General features: G+C 41.4%; 1 protein-coding gene across 1 annotated transcript; it reads left to right on the top strand.

Moving 5' to 3' along the window:
* Positions 1 to 25,873, top strand: CDS1 (CDP-diacylglycerol synthase 1). Its single transcript, XM_070758068.1, has 13 exons — positions 1 to 548; positions 7,301 to 7,428; positions 7,878 to 7,974; positions 8,294 to 8,391; positions 10,184 to 10,323; positions 12,181 to 12,239; positions 13,321 to 13,403; positions 15,561 to 15,648; positions 17,086 to 17,154; positions 18,628 to 18,780; positions 19,857 to 19,976; positions 20,587 to 20,690; positions 23,103 to 25,873. The coding sequence occupies exons 1-13, from the start codon at positions 468 to 470 to the stop codon at positions 23,230 to 23,232; spliced, it is 1,350 nt and encodes a 449-aa protein (XP_070614169.1). The 5' UTR covers positions 1 to 467; the 3' UTR covers positions 23,233 to 25,873.
* The last annotated feature ends 488 nt before the right edge of the window (positions 25,874 to 26,361 follow it).

The raw sequence follows: 26,361 nt of genomic DNA, 5'->3' as shown, positions 1-26,361 counted from the left end.
GGAGGGGGGAGAAATTGAATGAAGGAGGTTTTTTTAACCCCTCCTCCGATTTGAGGGGACCCCCACCCCTCCTCTTTGGGAGGTGAAAAGGGGGGAGAGCCCTTCCGTCCCATGCCTTTCACGACGCTGCCTCGGAAGGCTTAGTCTGCAAAAAAGGGGGAAAGAGAAGAGGTTCCCGAGCTGGCCGCCTCCTCTTGCAAGCAGAGAAAGTGGCGATTCCAGGTGCTCCGTTTCCCTAAGGAGGAAATAGGTTTTCCTTCCTTTCAACCCTTCCTCTGCATTGCCAGGCGGGCGCTTTCCTCGGTGGCCATCCGCGAGGGGAGGCAAAATGTAGCCAGAGAGGCCTAACCTTTGGCATAAAACCTGACATTGCTCTTAAGGAGAGTGGAGACGGGTGGGGTGGGGGGGCCGTGACACCCTGCCCATCTTCCGCTTGCTTCCCTGTGTTGCCCTGGCTGCTGCTTCCCATGTCTTCGGAGGAGGAGATGTCGGAGCTCAGGAGACGAGGAGGAGGGGGAGATCACGAAAGAGAGAATGCCGGCCACAAGGTGAGTCTTCTACCTGTCCCCAGGTATGCAGCCTGCCTGGAGGGAATGTGGGCAAGAGCTTCGCGGCGTCTCTTCCTCGATATGTAGTGTGGCTTCCCTTCATGTTTTTTGGGGGGGAAAGAGGAGGGACCCTCCATGCAGGTTTCTTCCCCATTTCCTTTTTCTGTCAATGACAGCGTCACTTTTCAAGAAAGGCTCCAGTAATGCATTTATAGGGGGTGGTGTTTGTTTCCAGGTTCCTCTTAGGCAGTCAACCCCCCCCCCCCAACTCCTGCATGTGATTTTACGGAAGTGGATGTAGGAGCACATCGGAGTGGCTATTTTTCATGTCCTTTTGTTATCACTCTTATTATAAAATGGGAGAAGTGGGTTAAGCTGAAAAAAAGAAAAAAGTGGCCCGTTCTGCTTTTTCCACTTCTGCGGCAGGCGAGAGAGAGAAAGAGAGAGAGGCCATTTCCTCCCTACCTGCAGTCTGGGCTCTGTGTAGGAAGGAGGCTGCTCATATACATCACTCCTCCCTCCGTATTCAAGGTAGTTGCTGACTTATAGGATGTAAACAGCATATTAATTGATGGACTTTGCTTAGCCGAAAGAAGTAAAACATAGATACTGTGTTTTCTGCCCTTTATAAGTGTGCACATATTCAGCACTCGGTTCAAAGTCGAGTGCATTTAAGAGCCTGAAAGTGATTTTCAAACACCTGAGAACGGTTTTCGCATTGAATCTTGTGACTATGTAACACAATTTTTATTCCTGGTTTCTAAATATTATAATTAAACAGCTTATGCTAAATCCTATGGAAAAACGGCTATATTCATCACAAACTTTGATTTTGTGACCACAGCTCCCCAAAGTTTAATATTTACAAAACAGGCAATTTTTTTATCTTTTACCTTTTAAAATTTTTAAGCAGTTAGTGAAGAACAATATATACTTGGATGGCAAATACGCAAAGATAGTGAAAACCTCTCACAAGGGTTCAGAATGAGTAGATCTAGATTTGGAGCTATACTGCAAATCACTTTCTTTCCCCCCATCATGTTTTCATTTTTCATTATACTTGGTAATGACATTCAAAGTCCAGTATATCTTGATGAAAGCATTTGCCTTGCTCCTCTGAATGTTCTCCTTGAATTTGTCAAGATAGGCATCAGGAATATGAATCTTGAAGGACATTCTGTATTACATTTTGGCATCATTCTTCATGAGAGTCTGAACTAGTTTTCAGTCTTGTGATTATCCAGAAAGCCACGAACCACTGCAATGAAACAGTTCCCAGCCACTTTCTCCATCCTGTTCAGCTTCTAGGCAGATGTGTGATATGCTATGATCTTCTTTATCTGTGGCTCAACAGATATCTCTTTTAACCTTTGCCTCCTTCAGTGGGGGAACAAGATCTTGGACATACTTGAAAGCTGCCAATTCCTTGTCTAGAGCTGTGACAAATTGTTTGATGAGGCCTAACGTCATATGCAGTGGTGGCATCCGCATCTTTTGAGGTTCTGCCAGTGGCTCTCACTTTATGTTGTTGTTTCCTACAGACAACTCAGTCCAGTGTGGCCAGTCCTTTTTGTGATGGTGCACCTGAGGGTCCAAGAAAACAAGAAAACCTTGTGAAACTGCCTTGGAAGCCCAGCATTTTGGAGTCTCCAATGACCTCCCAGCCATTATCGTCCTACTTCAAGGCAGTCAGAACATCCTGACCCTGGTGTAGATGCACAGAACGAGCCATAGGGAGAGGTGGTTCCTGTTCTGAAGCATTAAGGGTTTGAGGCTCCTGAATGAACATGGCGGCATTCACTTGGGTTGCAGGTGGTTCCTATAGCCTGAAACAGACGGGTCACGTGGTTGCAGAAGTCCAGTCCATCTTCCTGACTGAAGAAGTTGGAAAAACGCCTTCTCTCATCTGTGGCTTGCACAGTTTCATCCACATTTCATTCTTTGAGCCTAGTTGCCAGAAGCTGATTTGATCAGATCATTGAGGCCTTTCTGGTTGGGGAGATATGGCTTTCTCTCCTCAGCTGCACCTGTGAAATTGTGATCTGTATCTGCAACACCTTCCTCACTTTCTGACTGGCTTCTCACTCCCGAAGATGGCCAGTCCCTCTTCATAGGGGTGGGAATGGGGAGCTCAGGGTACGGTGGTACTGGAGTGACTGGTGGAAGGAGATTGAATATACATGATAGGAGGTGTGCTCTTTCCAGTTCCACGCGTGGAAGGATCCACTATGCAGGAGTAGCAGTTACTTGAATGGTCAGTTGGTTTCCACCAAATTCTTGGAATAGCAAATTTCATGGCTCTCCTCTGTTCCCTATATCAGCCTGCAAACATAGCGGAATTATATACATTTAAAAAAAGATATTTCACACATTACCTAATTTTGTGCAAGATATTGTTATAAGGCATAAATATATATATATTGCACTCTTTATTTTACTAAAAGTGAAAATAGTGAATGTTCTTAATTGCAGCTTTTTTAAACTAATAATTCACTGAAATTCCACATGTGAAATGAGGTGCCCAGGGCTTGTTTTGATCCCCAACAAGCATTCCAAAGTATGATTTGTAGGCATTGCACACCTTAAGAGGTACTTTATCACTCTGAATTGTCCACACATACAACAAACTGCATCTGCTGAGTGCACTTCTTGATGCCATCTAAATCAAATATTGCTATTTACTGTTCTCTTACTCGGCAATTAGACAAACTGAAATGTTGGTTTAAGGCACCTGTACTTCTATCCTTCTATGGAGGCTACTTGATAGTCCCAGAAAGTGCTTGAATGTGAAAAGATTCCAGAAAGTTCCAGGAAAAGAAAAAGATCCCAGAAAGTTCTAGAAAAATGTGGCCACTTCTAGAAACTTTTCAACAGTTCTTATAGTTCCAGAATATTCTGTTAGTCTTCTCAGCATCGAATGTGAATTGAGAATGTTCACAAAAATGGATAAATTTCAAAATATTGTTCTGACCAGAGAAACAAAGTTTTTGTGGGACAGTAGCTATTTTCTATTTATTTTAGACATAACAGGAAAAAACACTTTGATCCCGGCAACAAAATCTAAATTGAAATTTGTTATGTAGTGATATTTGAATAGACATGTAGTGATATTTAAAAAGAGCACCATACACTTTCACAATTGTTTATAGTTCTGTTGCATAAAATGAAAAAAAAACTGGCATCATAAAATAAAGTAAGCTACATTTAATTATAATATACAATTTAAATAAGTTTAAATATATATACTGTAACAAATTGCAGCATTCTTCTAATAGGGATTAGGCATGAATATAGATTCATTTTTGGGAAATTTTATCACTACAAATTCTATGCTACTTTCAGTATGAACTAAAATCTAATAATATGAACTAAGATCTCTTTTACTCACAACTATTCTTTAGCTATTGCTGCTGTCTAAATCTTTTGGGCCCTGACATTCTGAAAATGTAATCTGGTATATATCACAAGTATATCTTCAATCAAATTGTCAGACCAGAGTGGTTTATGATGAAATTCTGATAACAAGCTTTCAAAGTGTCTTTGTGTTTCTGAAATAGACCTGTGGATGTAAATGATAATGGTTGCATGGTCATCATCAATTTAGCTATTGTCTATCCACTGCAGGATGAAGGCCTCTTCCACATATTTCCAACCAACATGGTCTTTTCTTTTACCAATTGGGCTGGCAATACTTGCTGATGCCATCGATCCATCTTGTTTTAGGTCTCTTTCGTGGACACTTTTACCAAGTGGGATCCATTCTATGGCTGCCTTAGTCCACTTGCCATTGGTTCTTCTTGCTACGTGACCAGCCCATTTCTGTTTCAATTCTTTTACTCTCTTGATGATATTGTTTACTTTTGTTTGTTTTCTAATCCATGTGCAGGTCTTTCTCTCTTGTCTTGTGACCCCGAGCATATATCTTTCCATAGAACTTTACAACATCCTTAGCTTTCGTATCAATTTTGAGTGTTTCATCGGTATAGGTTAGAGCAGATAGCCCATATTGATCAAAAATACTCTGAATGCATGATCATTACACAAAGCATGTAAAACTATGGTAGTGATTGTTGTTGTGAAGTCCTATGCGACCCATCGCAACCCCATGGGCAATGTTCTTCCAGGCCTTTCTGTCCTCTACCACCCCCAGAGTCCATGACCTGTTCGTCTTGGGTGTCCCTACATGGCATAACTCATAGCTTCATTGGTCTACACAAGCCTCTTCACCACGAGAAGGCAGTCAACCATGAAGGGGATGTAAAACTATAGGGAGGATTATATTGATGAACCCAGAGTTTTGCTATGTTTATTTTAAAATGGGTTCCATCAATGAACTTTCATAAAACAGCCAGACTAGATAAATATGCTATGTTTTATTTAATTTTTCCATCTATTGTGAATTAGGTAAGACCTACAAAGCCCTTTACATTTTTCTTCCTGTTACATCACTTCTTAAAGATTGCCCTATATATTCCCCCAACCTTTATGAATGACCTTTTAGTTTGCATCGTAGTGCTATTTTGTGGAATGAAGATATTTGAGATGTCAGGATACTTCTATTTGATATATATAAAAGGATTTCCATACTTGCATCTAACTGATACCTTGGCAATATTTTTCTTGTAATTTTCCTTTATCTTTTCCTCAACCCAGGAGTCAATAAAGTAATCTTTTCCCCCTTAAACTGACAGTGTCTAGTGACATTTGCAAATTGTATACATCTGATGCACTTTACTTGGTGACAAATTCAAGTGACTCGTGTAGCTGTTAGATAAATCTTGGTAGTTTGAGGCTGATCTGGTTATTTTCCCATTTCTTTTTGTCCTCTTAACTACTTTTGTGCCATTCTTTGTATTTTCAGTATAGAGGAGATAGGAAAAAAAGCAGAGGTGAAAGTACCCCTTTTGTTTAGTCAGGCCATTGGTCTATAACACAAGAATATGCATAAGTACATAACCATCCTCTCCTGCCTTGTTTTGCACTCAGACTTGGTTCCAGAGGGGATTCTGGCTTTGGACAATGTTAAAAGTGTACTACACTGAAATGATAATAAAATAGTCCTGCTTGATCCTGGAACTAGAAGGTTTTTGTGCCTTGCATATTCATCGGATTATGATTGGGTTTATGGGATTATGTTTCCGTGATAATCCCAGCCACCTTCTCAGTGCTTAACTTTTATTAGTCGAGAGAAAGGATTCAGAAGCTCAGAGATATCAAACTTCAGATGCCAAATCTCACCCCACTCCATTAATGTTGTGATTGGTAGATATTTTCCTCTGTCTGGGAATGCTCAAAAGAAGGAAGGGCAGCAAAGTCAGGAAGGCAAAATTAATAGCTCTGGTAATGCTGCAGGGGCCTAATCAGGCCTGTACTACTCAGCTGCAAAGGAGCAGAGAGAATGGAGAGAGATGAGGGGTTGACAGTGGAGAAAGCACATAGGCAGAGTTTATTACCACCTGGAGGGTAAGAGCAGGGCTCCCCAAACTTGGTAACTTTAAAGACTTGTGGAGTTGAGGTCCGCGAGTCTTAAAGTGGCCAAACCTGAAGCCATCTGGGTAAGAGAATGATAGTAACTCAGTACAGGCAGTCCTCGACTTACGATCACAATTGAGCCCAACATTTCTTTTGCTAAAGGAGACATTAGTTAAGTGAGTTTTGCCTCATTTTATGCCACAGCTGTTAAGTGAATCACCATAGTTGTTAAGGTAGTGATATTGTTAAGTGAATCTTGACTTCCCCATTGACTTTGCTTGTTGGAAAGTTGCAAAAGCTGATCGCATGACCCCCGGGACCCTGCAGCTGTCACAAATGTGAATCAGTGGGCAAGTGTCTGGATTTTGAACCCATGATCATAGGGATGCTATAATAATTGTAAATCTGAAAAAAAATAGTCAGAAGTCATTTTTTCAGTGCTGTTGTAACTTTGGTCACTAAATGAACTGTTGTAAGTTGAGGGTTGTCTGTAATGAGGAAAGGCCCTCCATGCTGGTAGGTTTGTCTGCAAATCTGGATTTTACTCTAACCTACTTATATAACAATCCACTATACTGTACCTCTATTTGAAACAGTATATGTGGCAGCGGTGGTTGTTCAGCCAATAATACAGACTAATATAGTAAAGGTATTATTTACAAGACATACAATATCCTTAGCATTACACACTAATCATAATGCAGACCATAATACATAATGCACACAGTTCCATATTATTTAGCACACAGCAAGTACACAGAACAATATTAAGCACAAAGCAATATAGTACATTATTAGCACACAGCAAACACCCTTTAGCTGCTTTCTTGAAAGAAGCATTTATGAATTTGGAAATAAGAACAGATATGTGAAGCCTTAAATGATGACTTGAGAAAATATTTTAAAGTTCTCATTTTCTTTTTATTCTTACAGTTTTAAAACAGCATGGGCTATTAATGTCTCTAATGTGTTATCTTACTGATTCCCATAGTAAATCTCCCAACTATATGTTAATGGGGTCAAGGATGTACTGTCTATACAAAATCCCAGGTTCCAGAAAGCCTAATTTTTTAACCAATTAAGGATAAAAACCCCACAGCATTACATATCTTAGTTTAAAATAGTTTGAAGATCTAACTGCATCCTTTCTGGGGGGCTTTTTTTGAGTAAATGTTAGTGTATAGTTGCAGTTTTATTTGGTTGTTTTAATTAAAATTCTGCAATATTTTTTTGCTTAAATTGCTAAATATTATGTTTCCATCTTGCACTTTGTGTTTTAGGATATAGATGAAGATGAAAAATGTGGAGAACTGGACCTCAGAAATGATTCAGAAGTTCCTGAAGTTGTTCCAACAACAGATAGCACTCCAGAAATTTTTAAAAAGGCTCTTTCTGGCTTATCTTCCAGGTATGAGAGACAAATGTTCCTGGAGTGATGTTAACTTAAAATTAGTATTTGTCACAGACTACATGGAAAGAACTGTTTAGAAGGGTCTTGGCAACCATTTCAATGGAAGTGGGCATTTTAACAAAGTTCAGACCACTCGTTTAGGTATAAATATTGAGTCAGGTAAGCATTTCTAATACATTGCAATTTTATTGTATACTTCACATAAGTACTTTACTAACAGATGAAGTACTTGAATCCTGTGGTCATTTCCTTAGAACTACGGTAAGATCATTGAGTACAAGTAGACCTATTTCTGATATGTTATCAGTTCTCATGTGAAAGTTGATTTTCTTTTTAAGAGATGCCTGCATTCAAAACTTTTATTGTTTGTAATGTTACTGATTGACTAAACATTTTCTCTGGTTACAAGAGTTTGTAAAACCAAGTTGTATATTTGCTTTTTTCAGATGGAAGAACTGGTGGATTCGTGGGATTTTAACTTTAGCAATGATTTCAGGTTTCTCCCTCATTATATACATGGGATCATTTATGCTGATGCTGCTTGTAAGTTTTATTTCTCAACATGTCATAGAATTGTTGGTGGAGCAATAAAAGCCACAATCCAAGGATTAATTGTAAGAGCAATGAATGAAGATGTTCATGCGCATAGAAGGTGTCTTACAATGTTACAATAAATGGGCAGTTTTCAGAATCCCTGTGGTTTTTATTAGAATACTGTGATTCTCTGGTTATATCAATAGAATAACAATTTCATTTAGCTAAGACAATGAGTTGTACAATTTTTAGAAATGACAGCACGTGGGTATTTTATCATTTCTCTAGAAAACCTTAGAGCTTCTGTTGCCCCTTTCTGTTATTTCAGGTCTTAAGCATTCAAGTCAAGTGCTTCCATGAAATCATCACCATAGGTTACAGAGTTTATCGATCTTATGACCTACCATGGTTTAGGACATTAAGCTGGTAAGTAGCAACTTAATTTTTAAAAAAATTAGCTCTGATTCCAATTTTTTTAAAAAAACCACTATGGTTGCTTTCTAAGTAAAACCCTCTGGGCTGGCACAGGAGTTCATGGTCACCATGGCAGCCATGGACCTGACTCAAGTAGTACAGGGTCCGACTCACAAGGGGGGGCACGTACCCGACCTAATATTTCTCTCAGAGCAATTGAGTAATGGTCTGATATTAAGGGGCTTAGATGTCTTGCCTAGGTCATGGTCAGACCATTTTCTACTACGGCTTGACTTTGAGGCTCCAATCCTCCCCTGCAGGGAGGTGGAACCGATTGAGTTGTTCCGCCCCAGACGCCTGATGGACCCTGAGGGCTTTCGGAGGGCGCTTGGGGTTTTACCAGATTCACTCGCCCACAGTTCGGCAGAGTCTCTTGCCGTGGCCTGGAACAAGGCTACGACAGAGGCTCTTGACCGGACTGTGCCGGTGCGACCTCTCTGTGGCACTAGACCCCGGAGGGCTCCTTGGTTCACCGAGGGACTCCGGGAGTTGAAACGCCAGAAGAGACGTCTAGAGAAGCGGTGGAGGAAAAGCAAGTTCAAATCTGATCGAACACTTGTAAGAGCTCATATTAAGACTTCATGCCACCTTGATTGCATCAGCGGAATCCCGCCTGGCCGCTCTGTTCAGGGTGACCCGCTCCCTCCTTAATTGGGGGTGGTGGTGGTTGGGGAGCCCTTGCAGAGTAGTGCCGAGGAATTTAACTCGTTTTTCGCTGATAAAGTCGCTCAGATCCGGGCAGACCTTGACTCCGATTGGATCGCAGTGTCGGCTGACAACGAGTCAGTCGAGGTGACTGGGGCCCGTCCATGTCCATCTGTCTGGGAGGAGTTTGACTTGGTGACACCTGATGAAGTGGACACCAGCTGTTCACTGGATCCGTGTCCCTCTTGGTCTCGGCCAGCAGAGAGGTGACACGGAGCTGGGTCCAGGAGATTGTCAGCGCTTCTTTGAGGGAGGGGTCCTTTCTGGCTCCCTACAAGGAGGCACTTGTGTGCCCCCCTCCTCAAGAAGCCTTCCCTGGATCCAGCCATCTTGAACAACTATCGTCCAGTCTCCAACCTTGTCGAGAAGGTGGTGTCTCTCCAGCTCCAGCGGTCCTTGGAAGAAGCCGATTATCTAGGCCCTCAACAGTCAGGATTCAGGCCCGGCTACAGCACGGAAACTGCTTTGGTCGCGCTGATGGATGATCTCTGGCGGGCCCGGGACAGGGGCTTGTCCTCTGTCCTGGTGCTTCTTGACCTCTCAGTGGCTTTCGATACCATCGACCATGGTATCCTTCTGCACCAGCTGGAGGGGTTGGGGGTAGGAGGCACTGTTCTCCAGTGGTTCTCCTCCTACCTCTCTGGTCGGTCGCAGTCGGTGTTAGTGGGGGGTCAGAGGTTGACCTCTAGGTCTCTCCCTTGTGGGGTGCCTCAGGGGTCGGTCCTCTCCCCCCTGCTATATAATATCTACATGAAACTGCTGGGTGAGATCATCCAAGGACATGGGGTGAGGCATCATCAGTACGCGGGTGATACCCAGTTGTACATCTCCACCCCATGTCCAGTTAACGAAGCAGTGGAAGTGATGTGATGGTTTATTTTAAAGTACCAGAATATTGATATATTTTGGGATTAAACTGAGTGAATGTTTTAATTCTATCATTTTAAATTATCTGTAATACTAAGAAAGTAAAATAAAATATAATAAACTTTGTAGTTCATATCTCACCAAAGTAATTAATCTATAATGTATGTTACAGGTACTTCTTGTTATGTGTGAACTATTTCTTTTATGGTGAGACAGTAGCAGATTACTTTGCTACTTTTGTTCAGAGACGAGAACAACTTCAATTCCTAATTCGCTACCACCGATTTATATCTTTTACACTTTATCTGGCAGGTAAGAATAAAACTTGTCAGCAGTCCATGTGCTTTGTGTGCTTTGATATAACTTGTTGAACTTTCCATCTCTGATATTCTTCTTCAAAATACAAAATATTAGGGCCTTAATACATTGATTAGGCCTTAATAATAAATGTATATGGCCTTAATACCTTTATTAGGACAATGGAGATCGTTCGTAGCAGCGTGTGGCAAAGTGAGTTGATATAAGCAGTGGCAGTGGGGGTTTTCCAAGGACATTTCTTCATGCTTGTGCACCTAAAATGTTTGCTGGCAGAAAATGCGAAAGAGCGTTTGCATCTGCTTTCCCAGAATGTCTGTCTTTACGAAGAGTCTCTTTCTTTGCATCAATATACTTTGTGAAACACACTTTGAATACTGCCCTGATACTGCCCTCAATGAAATTGAGTTGGGCACCTCTGTTCTAGGACTTTTTGGGTAATAGATTATACTCCCCAGAAAGACCTGGACTCTGTTTCTGATTTAATACCCTCGAAAATGTCCAGAGATTCTTCACCAGAAGAGCCCTTCACTCCTCCACTCGAAACAGAAGACCCTATGAGACTAGACTTTCAATCCTGGGCCTAGAAGGCTTAGAACTAAGACGCCTTAAACGTGATCTAAGTATTGCCCACAAGATCATATGCTGCAATGTCCTGCCTATCAAAGACTACTTCAGCTTCAACCACAACAACACAAGAGCACACAACAGATTAAAGCTTAATATTAACCGCTCCAAACTTGACTGTAAAAAATACGACTTTAGTAATCGAATTGTTGAAGCGTGGAACTCATTACCGGACTCAGTAGTATCATCCTTTAACCCCCCAACATTTTACCCTTAGACTATCCACGGTTGACCTCTCCAGATTCCTAAGAGGTCAGTAAGGGGCGTGCATAAGCGCACAAGAGTGCCTTCCATCCCCTGTCCTATTGTCTCTCCTATATCTCCTATATCTTCTCTACTATCCCCCTAACTTTTCTTCTATTCCCTCATTGATATATCCTATTCCTATATTTCTCCTCTGTTCTTTCCTTGATATGTTTTACTTTGAGCATATCCTCTATAACCTTCATTGTGTATTATTGTGTTTTTTGGACAAAATAAATAAATAAATGATAGAAGCTGTCCTTTAAAGTATCTTTCAAACTTACACGGAGTACAATGATCAAGGTGTATGTTAATTTGCAAGCTTTATTAACAGATAAGTATAAGTGCTACATAGAATTTGCATTTTTAATAACAGCCAAAATTTTAGTTTCAAAAGATGGTTTATAGAAATTCATTAATTAATTGACTCACTTTTTAAAATAAGAACAATTGAGGAATATTGGATTTTTAAAAAAATCATTTTCTGCAAAGCTAACCAAAGAGCTAAGACTTCTTTTTGAAACGTATTTCACACAGTTTAGTGTTTCAGATGTTATACATTATAAATGGACTTATGCCACTGTGTTTTGAAGATTTCCTTGAATCAGAATGCAGTAGTTACACCTGCAGATATTATTAATTAACAGAACTTGAGAAATGGGATCTTTGCTCACAATTTTTAGGCTGCAAATCATGCAGTTTATCTTAAATTATATAGCATGTAAACTGACCTACCAAATGTCTTGAGTGGTGGCAAGTGACATCATATATTTCAAAATACAAATGACACAATTTCTTGTTTGTCATGATGGAAATAACACAGTATTTAATGTATTCATTCAAAATATTTAGAGATTGCATTGTGGGCTCTTACAAGTACATATGAACAGATGACGAGCAGTTTTTTGCTGATGAGCTTGATACGATTTATTTAACATGAGGAGGACAATGTTGTAAAATATACACCTGTCTAATTTTTTATAGGATTTTGTATGTTTGTATTGAGTTTGGTGAAGAGACATTATCGCTTACAGTTTTATATGGTATGTATCAATCTTTGAGTAGCTCAGCTGCTCTTTAAACATGTTTTCTTTTTGGAATAGAAAGTACATTTTAAAGACTTAAGGACACATCAAAATTATTTACACCACGTTATTAATTCCACATTTAATTTGATTTAAGAGTAAATAACCCAGATTCTTAAAATAGGAAGATTCTAACTTTGATTATTCAATAATTCTAAGATTTCTACAATTTTAAGATTGCATCTTTTCAGCACAAATAAAGATTCCTATTTTCTGTAGACTTCAGTCAGCAAAACTGACTAAATAAGTTCAGAATTAATATTTTAATGCAAAATTAACTTTTTGCATTCTGTGATTGTATAGTGACACAAGAGCTGTCCTTGAAAATCTCCTGGTAGCACTCCTTTGCAGGGAAATTGAAGGTCTGTTTGCAGCAAAGACATAAAATATTGAATGATTGTGTGGTAATATAGGGTCCATGCCTTTTTAGAGCTAGTATGACTTTTAACTGATGGCCATTACAATTAAGTTAGATGTTTGAAAATTCTCTAGAAACAGAAACTGAAATTTATATGCTTATATTGGAGAAGACATTTCTTTTGGTATTTTCACTAGATCAAACTAATAAAGATATGGGTCAAATATAAGAAAAATTGATAGAATGGAAGTGGAAACTAAACCTTTTATGTTTGTTAGTTGATCAGGCATTAGTTATATTGAGATTCTTACTTCATTATACAAGTAATACAAGAGGCAGCACATTGAAATTACTAATAAGAAAGGACATCTAGTTTTGTGGAGATCACATTTTAAGCATTAATAATTCGTAGAACCTATGTTCAACATTTCAGGTACTTAGCGTGATTTTCCCGTGTCATATATCACTAACATTCTAATGTTCCAATTTTATCTTGTGTATACATCTAGATTGATCATTATGATTTTCCTTATATGCCATTCATATTAAGTTAATGTCTGCATTTTTAATTACCGAGTGGAAGTTATAAATATTATTATAGATATCTCTTCTTATAACTGTCCTGTCTTCTAAAGTTTTTTGCTTTTGTAACTAATTGTTGTAATATTACTCTATCACCAGTTCGCATGGACTCATGTCACTTTGCTGATCACTGTGACTCAGTCTCATCTTGTCATCCAAAATCTATTTGAAGGCATGATCTGGTAAGGGAACATCCATTCTTGCAAATTTGGGTATTCATCTATATATATATCTATATATTCTATATCTGTTTTTAATAGTTTTTTAATGGTTTTGAAGTGAGGCCTTTTTGATGTGTCAGCAAGACAATATTGCTATAAAGTTTCACAATGAAACCCTTCATCCTCTGATTGAAAAGACTTGGTCCTGATAATCAAACTTTCAGCTGGTATGTGTGGGTCTGAGTTAGTCCAATTTTACCACCTCTTGACCATGATTGTTACGTGAATCACTGCAGCTGCTACGTGTGTCATCATGCCGTCAGTAAGTGGACCCAGCTTCTTCCCTTGACTTTGCTTGTCAGACGCCAGTTGGGAAGCTTGCAAATGGCAACCACGTGGACGTGGGATGCTGCAGTTTCATAAACACATGACCACAGAGATGCTGCGACTGTTACAAGTGCAAGGGCCAGTAATAACTCTCTCTTTCCGCACTCTTGTAACTCTAAATAGTCAATTGTAAGTCAAGGGCTAACTGAATCACTACTGAGCATGATTGTGTGAGCTTATTATATAACATAAGTGTTCTGTCCAAGTGATGAGCCCCCCCCCCCAAGAAATAGGTGCACACAGACAAATTTGAGAAGATACTAAAAATAGTTTAGTAGCAAGGAGAGTTAAAAAACATTAACAAAGCCAGAATTAAGTCAAAGCTGCTCATTAGAATCTCAAGCAATAATGTAAACTCCCAAATAGTCTCTTTGATCTCAGATCTCTAATTAACACGACTCACTCTGAGTTGGCAGAAAGCCCGGAGATAGAGATTCCAGCTTCTTAATTTGCAATTCACAGAAAGAGTCCAAAAGCACCATCAGACCATCCATCTCTCACAGTCAGGTGTTGCCTTCCGCACCAGTTTGTCACCAGAGTCACTCTCCAGTAGCCAAAAGGCCTTGCCAGGTGCCCTGGAGATCTACTCACGCAGAGACCTCCTCCTCCTGCTCAGCCACTCAGTGCCTTCTGATGCTTCTGCACCCTGGCATTGAGGAGAGGCTCTCACGGGCACCTCTGGGGATGCAGCAGGAGGCCCTGGTTGGCTTTCATCCTCTCCGGCCTCCTCGCTATCAGACTCGGGTGCCGAGTACACTGGCCTAGGACACCAACCCCCACCCGTCTCTCAATCCTCAGGATCCGTGATCAGATGCACAGGACGCGGACGGGCCACAACAGTAACAAGGGAAACAACACCACAACCTTTGTTGGTCTGCACCTTTTTCAGAAAAACTCCCTCCCACCCCCATCAGAGTAGCAGCGCTTGCTGTCCGTTAACAATACTTGGAGTACACGTCTGTTTAGACGAATACAGCTTAGGTGTATTGAAAATCCCTCTTCCCCAATTCAGATGGCTTCACAGGGAGCCCTGATCTTACAACAATTCTTTTAATGACTGAAGTTACAACATCACTGAAAAAATGGGCTTGTGTCCATCTTTCATATTCAGGAGCGTTGCAGCATCCCCAGGGTCATGTGATTAACATTCCGACATTTGGCAACTGCTTCACATTCAGGATAGTTTTAGTGTCCTGTCCAAGTCCAGTCAGTGGAAAGACCAGATTCACTTAACAGCCATGTTTCTAACTTAACCACTGCAGTGTTTCCTTTACTGAAGCATGGCAAGGAAAGTCACAAAATGGGACAACGCTCACTTAACTAGTTTCTCACAAAAACATAAATGTTGAGCTCAGTTATGGTCATCCGTCAAGGACTTTCACCTTATTTAGATTTTTAAGAATTGACAATGTTATATAAAATTAATAGAAATGTTTAGATGAGGAGAAATAAGAGCCTCCATTGAGTGAGTAACAAGAAAAGAAAAGTTTATATATGATTGGTTTTAAGCCTTGTGGTTGTGTTTGTAACTATATATTGTTTATTTTATGGTGGAGGAAAAAATAAAATTTTTATACCCAGAGCAACATTCCTACCTCGTTTTCTTGCTTCTTAGCTGCTCTGAAGTTGAGATTCCCTTTGGCAAAAAGCTAATGACAGACTCTCTTGAGCTGAATTCAGTCCTTAGTGACTTAGTAGACACCAGTATTGTTGAAGTATAAATTACAGGCTAAGGCATTATGGTCATGATACTGTCTGTTTTAAAAAAATAAATTATTTAATTTTGTGCAGGTTTCTTGTTCCAATCTCAAGTGTAATTTGCAACGATATTGCTGCTTATATATGTGGATTCTTCTTTGGCAGAACACCATTAATTAAGGTAAATGAGTAAAAAAATACATAGCTTGAAATATGCCTATTGATTCCAAGGTAGTTCAGAGAAAAAATTTAAATAACTGCCAGTAATTTCTCACTTGATATCTGAATGACACGGCCTCATCCAACCTTTGCAGAAGCCACCTCTGGTTTTGAGAAATATTTTATGATTTGAGAGATATCCCTTATAAAGCTTTTTTGGAAATGTGTCAGAATCGGAAAGAGTCGTAAAGGGTGTTTTTCTGACAATGAAAGTGCAAAATAAAATATATAGTTTGTGCTTGTATTTCTAACTGATTATAATCTTGGTTTAACTAATATACAAAAGAACATTAATATTATCAGGATAACACTATCTTCTGATATATGTACTTGTTTGATCATGTTAGCAATTACATTGCCAATACGATGTATTTCTCTCACCCATCTTCTTAAAAGGCCTTTTAAAAACATGTGGATATATAAAAACTAAACCAATTTGTTTTATGGACATTATATACTATTTTATTTATTAAATTTCTGTGCCACCTATCTGTCAAGTGATTCAGGACAGGTTAGAACAGTGATGGCGAAGCTTTTTTCGTTGGGTGCCGAAAGAGTGCGCGTGCGCTATTTTGCATGCGCGAGTGCTCACCCATAATTCAATGCCTGGGGAGTGCAAAAACAGCTTCCCCCAACCCCCGGAGGCCCTCTGGAGACCGGAAACAGCCTGTTTCCCAACTTCTGGTGGGCCCAGTAGGCTCATGTTTCGTCCGTCCGTCCCCCCAGGCTCCAAAGGCTTCCACAAACACCCTCCCCTGTCCCCTCTCTGGAAGCCAAAAACGCCCTCCAGAGCCTCTGTGCAGGCTAAAAACCAGCTGGTCAGCACACACATGCTGAGTTGGTTCGCCATCATGGGTTGGAAAATCATAAAAAGAGGAAGATAAAATATGAAAACATTAAGACATCAAACATTAAACATTATTTTAAAAATTGGTTAATAGGGGTCAATACACAAACAGAATGGAGGTGAATGGGATATATTGAAAGGTAATATAGAGATGACCAAGTTAAGCCTGAGGGAGGAGTCCAGTGTGTAGTCAGTCTGGAGTCTCCTCGTGCCCACTAGAGTCTGTGTCCAACTCACCTTGATTTCCATTCACTCTTGTGACCATCCATTTGCTTTGACCTTCTAGTTCAGGTTTCTTATTGAGAGCCTACATTACAGTAAATCTGTATATTTTAAAAACTGCCTGGATTTCCTGATTTCCTGCACTTGACAGATTGTTCCCCCTTTCATGGAATAAATGACCTTTTCGTATAACTGTGTCTGAATGTTCATGTTGTTCGGAAGGAACCTAGACAAAAGTGAATGATTCAACATAGCAATGTGTTGTCAGAACGGGAGTGGGTCTTGTGCCCCTTGCTGCTTTTTAATTTCTCATTTCCTCTTTTTGATTAGCTCTCTCCCAAAAAGACCTGGGAAGGATTCATTGGTGGCTTCTTTATCACAGTTATATTTGGATTTATTGTAAGTGGATGAAGTGTCTTCTTTATTAATGTTGTGTTATTCGGTGCTGGCATTGAAATTGGCACAAAGGACTAGAATTATTGCTGGTAATCTGTAGCATTAAACTACCGTAAGTTAATGCTCTACTCTTATTGAAGTTTATGTGTGACAGATATTGCAATGGTTGGTTATTAATACGCTATGTATATTAGCAACCATCTGTAATCATGGTAATAAAAATCATTGTGGAAACTGTGAAGTAACTCACATCTAGCTGAACAGTACGTATATTATGTATAGGTATTTGTTAAGAGATGGCCCTCAGATGAGTGTCGTGAATATAAATAAGATGTGGTGGCCTAATGGTTATAGGGCAGTGCTGCAAGATCCTTCTGCAATTGTAGTTCAAAGCTCACCAGATTCAAAGTTGATTCAGCCATCCGTCCTTCTGAGGTGGGTGAAACGAGGACCCAGATTGTTGGGGGGCAAGAGGTCGACTCCTCTGTAAACCACTTAGAGTGAGGGCTGTAAAGGCTCTGTGAAACGGCATATAAGCCTAGTGATAAAGTGCTATCTAATGCAACCATTAAAAGTTTCATTAATTCAACTTGTAGATTCAAAATTCAGCATTGCAGGGACATTTCAAAAAAAAAAAAAAGCAGGCTGCAATATAGTAAAGACTTTGAAAGAATCTTAAAAATGTAAAGACCTTGTGTAATTCAAAGCAGTTTCATAGGCAGTGGATAAATGCTGAATCAGCTTTAACTTTTTGTCAATGACCCTAATTATTTTTACTGATCGGCATCAAATCAGAAACCAAAAGTTTATTTTAAACCACATGGCTGGGATATTATTACTTACACACTGATCTGCAGCGATAGCATTTTTCAGTACTGTAGTAGCATAATTCAGCATAATTTATAGAGGGACGATATGCATTGCCAGATCTTTAATATTGTTCTTGATATTACCAAATCGAGTTCTGCAGCTATAAATAGGGATATAGAAGAACAGCTGGTTTTGAATAATAAACTGAATCCATCAGGTGCTCTCGCTGTTCCTGGGCGGCTCGTGGAATAAGATTTATGTTGTCCTAATTGGTACGAAGGACAATGGGAGAAAGTGGGCGACTTCCCTCGGTGGCAAGATTTATAGACCTTCTCCCTGATAGGAATCTTAAAAGGAGAGCTGCTTTTAAGAATTGTGCTTTGACTTAGAAGGAGAGAAGGCCTCTCCTTAGCCTGTACACTGGCATCCAGCATTGCAAAGGGGTGAGCGTTCTGTCTAATTTTGGTAATAACAGTTTGGTAACTAAAAGATCTCAAGAGCAGCAAGTTTAGCCAGCCAGCCTAGCCAGGTTGTGTGTCTCCCTCTTGGGCTTTCTTTCCAGGCATATGTATATAAATAACCTCAGTGGAGAAGCTCATGGTTTCTCCCCAACTTCACAGGCAGCCCTTACTCAGCAGTATCTCAGGACGTCTGTTCTCCTTTCAGGTGGCCCATCTTCTGGCACAATACCAGTACTTTGTTTGCCCCGTGGAATACGACAGTGAGACGAACAGGTTCGTCACAGAATGTGAACCCTCAGAACTTTTCCAGCTAAAGAAGTACTCCTTGCCACCATTGCTTCAGGTTGTCCTGAGGAAGGTAGGCAAAGAAGAGCGAGGCCTTAAGCCTTCAGGAAACGGTCTACAAAAAGGGCTAAAGGATGGTCTAAAATGCCCGGCTCTCTCCCCCCCCCCACTTAGTTTGTTAGAACAAGTGGAACAACAACGCTGGGAACAAGCATTTCCCCCTGTTTCCCCCAAGTACAAGGACATATCCCAAAGGAAACCTCCGTTAAGGCGCAACGGCTTAGAGGTTAAAGACAGCGAGCAGCACAGGGAGCAGTGGCCGCATGAACAAACCTATTCTGCGGATTGTGTTCTGGGTTCAAGAAGGACTTTCTCTCACCTGGAGGACTTTTCTGTACCTAGAATGCCCAATTATGCGCCTTTCCTTTAAATAGCAAGGTAGAGTTCTGGCACCAGACCCTGACTATGCACATTTCTCCTCTAGTGGACAGAGCTTCCGTTGCTTTGGTAGCTTCTATAATATGATATAATGTTTATATGAACTTGGTGATCCTGATGAGGAAAAAACCTAATCATTCCGCAACACGGTTTGGGTGAAATCCTGCTATTTCTGGCCTGTGTTCAGGGGTGAGATGTTCCCAGTGTGCTCATGCCTATCGGTCGTCCGATAGAGCCAGTTGCAAAGGGAGCGTGAGTCCCCCACCCACCCACCCACCCGGACGCCACCGTTTGGGGCCTTTTACCCTCTGCACATGTGTGTTCTGGGCATGCACAGAAGGTAAAAGAACCCAAATGGCGGTGGGTGGGTGGAGACTCGCGGCCCCTTTGCAACCGGTTCTCCAGTGACCTATAAGCACAAGTGCACTAGGGGCATTTCACACACACCCCCGCCCCCCTAATTTAGCCTCAAAAGAGGAATCACTTTTGCCCTTTTGATAACAGAGGAAAAGAGCCACATGAACTTCTCTGGATGACATTCATCTCCATCCTTTACTCCAACTTTCACCAAGGTTATTTTCTGTTTGTACAATTAAGTTGTTAATTTAGCTTGGAAGCTTTTAATCCTTTAATAGGCTAAATTTAGGACTGATTTCCTCCGTTAATGTCCAATACATGCTGATAAAAGAGAATGATTGTGTCTTATTGCAGGACACGGTGACCTTGTACCCATTCCAGATGCACAGCTTTGCCCTGTCAACATTTGCCTCCTTGATTGGGCCCTTTGGAGGGTTCTTTGCTAGTGGGTTCAAAAGAGCTTTCAAAATCAAGGTGAGCACTTACAGCCTGCAGTGGCTTTGGGTAAGTCCACATTTCTAGAAGGTAATAAACGATTATTAATGGACCTCTGCCGTGATCATTACCTTTCAACTCAATAGTTTAAAAGATAGCAAGGGTAAAACCTCATAATGTTTAAATGATTTAAGGGGAAAGCGATGCCTTGTATTCACCAAGGCCTGTTCAATACAAAAGCATGTAAACAGCAATTTATGTCACTTGGGTAATGAGATCATTATGCAGATGAAGCCACTTGTATCAATTTATGCCTTTTGTTGTGATGGCCTCATTATGCAAATGACATAAATTGATACAAAATAAAGCGATTTGCATCTAAACATCATTATGCAAATAGCACGAGTCAATCCCAAATAGTGTCACTTGTATGTCATTATGCAAACGACAGCATTGATACAGATTTTGTAATTTGCATAGTGACATCATCGCACACTTTTCTTTCTTTTTTTGCAAATTCCCCATTGGAATCTGGTGCCTTCTCCCTTCTGCTGCGATCTTGGTTGACAGCCCTGCTAAACAATTCTCGCTGTGGATGCTGGTCCGTGTAGTCAGATACTTAATATCAGGATGTCTTTTTTCCTTTAAGGATTTTGCTGATACTATTCCTGGCCACGGTGGAATAATGGATCGTTTTGATTGTCAGTACTTGATGGCTACTTTTGTGCACGTCTACATCACCAGTTTCATAAGGTAGGAGTTTCCCTCAGGTGTCGTTTCATTTCTTCCAGCCACGTCTCACGTGCTGGGCTCTTGTGTCAATCCAGCCCTGTTCTTGGGTTCCACAATGGGAAGCGTCACGTGGCCATTTCTGCACCCAAGTCTTCTGAGAATGGGATGCCCAGCCTCAATCAAGTGGCCAGATGTGGGAGAGGGCCCTCTGGGAAGGAAACCCTGTAATTCTCTTCTATAAGCCCAACACCAGGAAACTTTAAAAACAGCCCGGAATTCAGCCGGTAAATGTCGACCACGTTCTCCAGGAAATGGACGTGGTTCATCTTCCAGGGACCAAGCGTGGCCGTTTCCACCCTCTGGTCCAGCTGCCTGCTTCCTTCCTGACATGAGGTCCCCTTGTCCCACTGTGGGGGCTGTGTTGTTATACCAGGCTGTTCGGAGTCCTGTTTACTATTTATAAATACTATGTGTAGCTTTATAATTGGCCCTGTCAGTTCTTCTCATCCTCAAAGGTTGCTCATCCTCTGCTTAAAAATAATACCGTGAACATTTATTGAGCTGGAATAAAAATGTGTCACAGAAACCCGTCTTCTTAGAGGAGTGGAACGTGGCCGGCATTGAGGCTGTTTAATTTAAAGCCCACGTTTTGCAAGCCTCTGTCTCGGAGACGCAGCTGACCACGCAACGGGGCATTCAGCGATCTGAAAACACGGACCCCGCATCTGAGGGAATAGGCTACGAAGAAGAAGAAGAGGAGGAGGTTTTGCAAGTTTTGCTAAGGAAAATTCAGCACCCTTTTGCAAAAGATGCTGCGTCAAACTTGTATGAGTTCTTGACTGTGTCAGCAATTGTAAAGGGAGGAGAAGGCCCAGTGGTGTGTTTGCCTGTGGAGTGACACCTAAGGAAGGCGCAGAGAGGATGCATCGCTTTCGAGTGCAGCAGCAGGCTCAAAATAGAAAGAATAGATATATGGGCAGCGGTGCAAGCAGTGTCTTCATGCCACAGAATTCTGTATGGCCTCTAAATGAATGAGCATTGCCCTGGGATACAATAAGAACCCACCCCTGATTTTCTCCTGCCTTGGACATCATGTAAGACATTGAGCCCAAGCCCTGGGTCCCGCTTGTTCCCATCTTCCTGGTCACCTGACACCATCACTCCGGTGGCATTTGAAACAGGGAAGCCAAGCAGAGATGAATTAGGGGTCCGGAACTGAGAGGTCCAGAGGTCCGATGGCCACGCGGGCAGTTCTGCTTCCATCCTCCCGTGTGGAATCTTCTGTATTAGGGCTCAGTCAGTCGTGCAAAAGACGTCGGCTGTTGATGCTTTAGATGGCAAATCCTCTGGTTGTCTAGTAGTGAATTTCCCTGGCAGCCTTTTATAACGGGAGTGTAGTCTTGCTATTGTTGAGAGGAGGAAGCCCTTGGTGTTCCTGGATCCGACCCGAGTAAAGGTTACGGAAGCCACGTTTTGTAATCTAAGCAGAAAGACTTATTTACAGCCCACGAAGTAGTTAGAAAAGCCCAGTGCTTAGCTGGCTCTCTCCCCCCAGGAGTAGAATCAAGAGGAGAGCGCTCAAGGGGGGAGGCACCCACCCTAAAGGATTAAAGCAGGGGTCCCCACACATGGCAACTTTAAGACTAGTGGACTTCAGCTCCCAGAATTCTCCAGGCAGATGCTGGCTGGAGGATTCTGGGAATTAAAGTCCATCAATCTTAAAGTTGCCAAGTTTGAAGGCCTCTGGATTATTGTTTTCCCTCTGCTCCTTGTGGTCAGTAGGTGTTGAAGTGCTAAGCGTGAGCACCTATGAAATCATCTCCAATTTGGCTGTTCTGCTTCGGTCCTTCACAAAAGTGTTTTTAGTGCTTATTTTGTTTCCAGAGGAACAAGACATTATATAAAAATGACCGAATGAAAAGGCCAGGCCACCTCACAGCTTGATTGCGCAATATATTCTACACGGGGCTGTTCTTGAACACTGCCCAGGAAGTTCAATTGGCTCAGAAGGTACCAACGCAGGCAGTGTTGAGGGGGCGTTTAGCACCCCTGCTTTCCAGGCTCTAGAGGTTGGCAGCTACTTCCGGGTGCCATCCAAGGCCCTGGTGGTCACCTATTGTAAAGCCCTGCGTGGCATAGGACCAGCCGGTATCTGCCTGGAGGCCTTGATCCAACAGTGCTGCTGTCTTCTGGATCCCTTCCATTAAAAAGGACCCCATGTTGGTACTCCAGAAGCACAGCGTCCGTGTTGCCGCCCCTGCCCTCTGGAATGAAGTTCCCAAGACCCTACTGGTATTTTGGGGTGCTTTGAAGGCCCCTTTTGCTATCTTTCCTTATGGGGGTTTCTTTTTTTATTGCCATATAATCGATATAGAAATTAAACAAGTAGGAAAGTGGATTTTGAAATGTTGTCTTCTTAAATGTGATCCCCAGAGGCCCGAATCCCAGCAAATTGCTGAAACAGCTCTTGGTGCTCCAGCCAGAGGAGCAGTTGAACATTTATAAAACTCTGAAATCCCACCTCATTGAGAAAGGATTCCTCCAACCATCGCTGAGGGGCTAGGAGTGCTCGAGTGGTGGGCTACGGAGTGGAGCCCGGCCAGCAATGGACGCCGTTCCGCTTCTGAGGAGAGAGGAGGGCTGTGGGGATCCAGGCAGCCTGTATCCAAAGATGTGACTGTTTACGGAGAATACTGTGAACACCCAGGAGGCCACGCAAGATTTTACGTTTCTCTTTAACAGCTGCATGTTTTTGCAATAATTTATATTCTTGAGTTCATGGAATGAGACTTCTTGCTTTGGTCTTAACTGTTCTGTTCTGAGCAATGAGGCACCTACTCCTAGTAGATAAAAGTTAAACAAACAATTAGGGTCTGCAGTTGATAAGAAGAAGGCCCTCATTTAGTTCCATGATATTAATATTAATGACACCAGTTCAGTGGATGGAATTGTGTAGGGCAGTGCTGGTATCTCAATTATTTGATCATACCACTTAAGGAAAAACCAAATGGCAAGAGAAGCAAATTTGTATCTTTGTTTTAAAGTTCCTCAGGTTGACTGTGTGTGTAATGAAACCCCCCCCCCCAGTAGGAGTGGAGAGGAGAAAGGCCCCGGCTCCTAGGGTATCTTCTCCGTGGAGCTGGGAGTGGCGGTGGGATCTAGTCACATGAGGGGTGGGTGGGCCGCCTTTTCTCAAGCCACTTCCATTCAGAGCTTTTGAGCGGCCCCTCCACGTGTGCTCAGTTCAAGTATTCTGTGACTTCTATGCGAAGGGTGCTAGGGGCGCTCTCTTGGCCATGGAGGATTCGTGTGTCCATCACCTTCACCTGGAAGCTCTTGGCCCGTCGCGTTGGGGGCCTGGAGGGCGCAAGTCAGCTGCTCGGTCTGAAGAGCAGCGCTGAGACCTGCTCCACCTGATTCAGACTTTTCTCCAGCCTCCTGGCACAAACGGTGGCGTTTCAAAGGGTCCCCTGGTTTCTCCAGTTCTCCTGCATGGTTTCTGCTATCGGGTCATATTCCACACACCTTCTTTTTAAATTCAAATAAAACAGAACGTGGGAAGCCAAAAGCTGTGACTGACTAAAGAGGACTCAGTCTTTACAGACACAAAACAACACAAAAGCTCCGTTTATTTCATTGGGTTGGGCAAGGCAACTTCTAGAGGTTTGTCCCCTACAAATTTAATTTCAATGCTAATTTTGTTTGCACTGAAGGTTCTTCTGATTTTTGTAGGATTTTAAGGCAGCGGCTGAACCCCTGTTTTTGCCTTGGCTACTTTTTCAAAGCCGTTTTGTGGGATCTGCCTTTGGCTTCCAAAATAATGAAACCTTTTTCATTATTTGATTTTCAGTAAGAGTAAGATGCAGGACTTCCTGAAGTTTTTCCCTTCGCCCCTTGCCTTTGGCCGCCCCCCTAGTCCTTGCAGCAGTTGTGATTCTTTTGGCCCTGAGGCCGGGCTGAGACTCCTGGCTTGAACATCCGAAGACACATTTGCCATGATGAGGAATCTGCATTAGAACTGGAGTTCTTTAAATGCGCCCCTTGTTTGGTCCCACCATTTTTCTTTTCATTTGGGAGGGTGGTCAGAGCAGGCACCAGGCATCTTCCGACCAGAGTGGTGCAGAAGAGCCATTTTATAGCCATGCTACTCTTGGTCAGGCAGTGCCAGTGGTGGATAACCAGGTTTGTTGAGGCTTTGAGAGAGAATTTCAAATGGGACGACTCCTGCGTAGACAAAACCTTAGATGTCCAAAGTGACAGAGTCTAGAGCCCAATGGACATGGCCGCTTAGGGAGGAAAACCAGAGCAAAAGAGACGATACCTAACGAGATGCTGGCATCGGGTTAAAGATTAGTAGGAATATTTGCACTGAGCACGCTAGTCATTGTGTGTCTGTGAAAAATTAGACTTAAAAAGTTTTCTTTATAAAACATGCTACTTATTCCATGTTGGTGGGTGATTCATAAAAGTAGGTAAAGTTCAGTTTTAATATAGCATTGTAATTTTGGGGGTTATGTTTGTGTAATTTTTAAATATATATATATATTTTAATTTAAATTTGTTTGTATTTAAGCAACTGAATGCAAATGAATTAAAGCAGTCAGCTTTGTTTGCACTAATAAGGGACACCACTATATAATGCTGCTATTCCTTCAAACTGAAAAGGCCTTCTTGATAATGTTAGTTGCGCTCCAGCATTGTCATATGTTTAGGATACCTTTTAAATATAAAGCACCTTTTGGTGGTGACAATGTGAGACTAACCGAATAAACTGCTGCAAAACTCTTTCAGAATGTGTTTATATATGGACTCACACCTATATAAGAAGCCGTGCCAATAAGCCCTTCACAAAGAATAAGTGTTTTGCTTCATAGGTTTAGTGGAAGCACCTGGAAAAGTAAATGTGTGAATCACATTGGCTGAATTAGAACGTGTACTGGATGTCTGTTTAGGAATATAACTCGGCTTTAGGTTTTTCTTTCTGTTAGAAATGTTTTCAACAATTAGAAATTTTCACCTCTCTTCTAGCAGTGTGACCCAAAGGAATCTCTTCGCTTATGTCTGCCTTTTAATTTGCACTTTTCAGTAAAACACCTCCAGTTGCTTAGCAAAATTGTGCATACTGTAAATGTTTGAACCTTGAGACGTGTTTTGACTATTTTGTAGAACTGAGCTAGAGATAATAAAGCTCTGCTGAAAAACAACCACCCAGCATTGCGTTTTCTTTGTATGTAAAGAGTATTTACAGGTTGCAATGAATACCTGAGTTCTGGTTCTATTAGGTTACTAATATGCAGTAATGGGCTTCGGGGAGGGCAGGGGAGAGTGATGCAGTGGGGGTAGTAAGTTTATGCACTATTTATTGAATGCTTAATAGGTTTTTTATTGTGCTTCTCTAATACCTTAGTATGATCCTTAATTACTTTTAAAATTGGAAAAAAATAAATAGTATGTTTTCACGCATAAATGCTTTAATCATTTAGAACCTAACTTTTATAGCAATTAAAGAAAATTGAGCTACTTGCCTAGTCTGTGATCCTACTGAACCTTGTGGGTTCAGTACAATACCTTAAAATGTTACTGTGCTCCTCAACAAATAATGCTGTTTATGGTTTGTCCTTTTTGTGTCTATTCAAATAATGTGACTTAATCAACTGAAAAAGAGTCCAAGTACTTGTTTTCAAATAAGATC

Source organism: Erythrolamprus reginae, chromosome 7 (genome assembly GCF_031021105.1).
Source record: "Erythrolamprus reginae isolate rEryReg1 chromosome 7, rEryReg1.hap1, whole genome shotgun sequence".
In the NCBI taxonomy this organism is placed as follows: domain Eukaryota; kingdom Metazoa; phylum Chordata; class Lepidosauria; order Squamata; family Dipsadidae; genus Erythrolamprus; species Erythrolamprus reginae.
The sequence above is the reverse complement of the archived record's forward strand: the minus strand, read 5'-3'. Positions and strand labels throughout refer to the sequence as shown.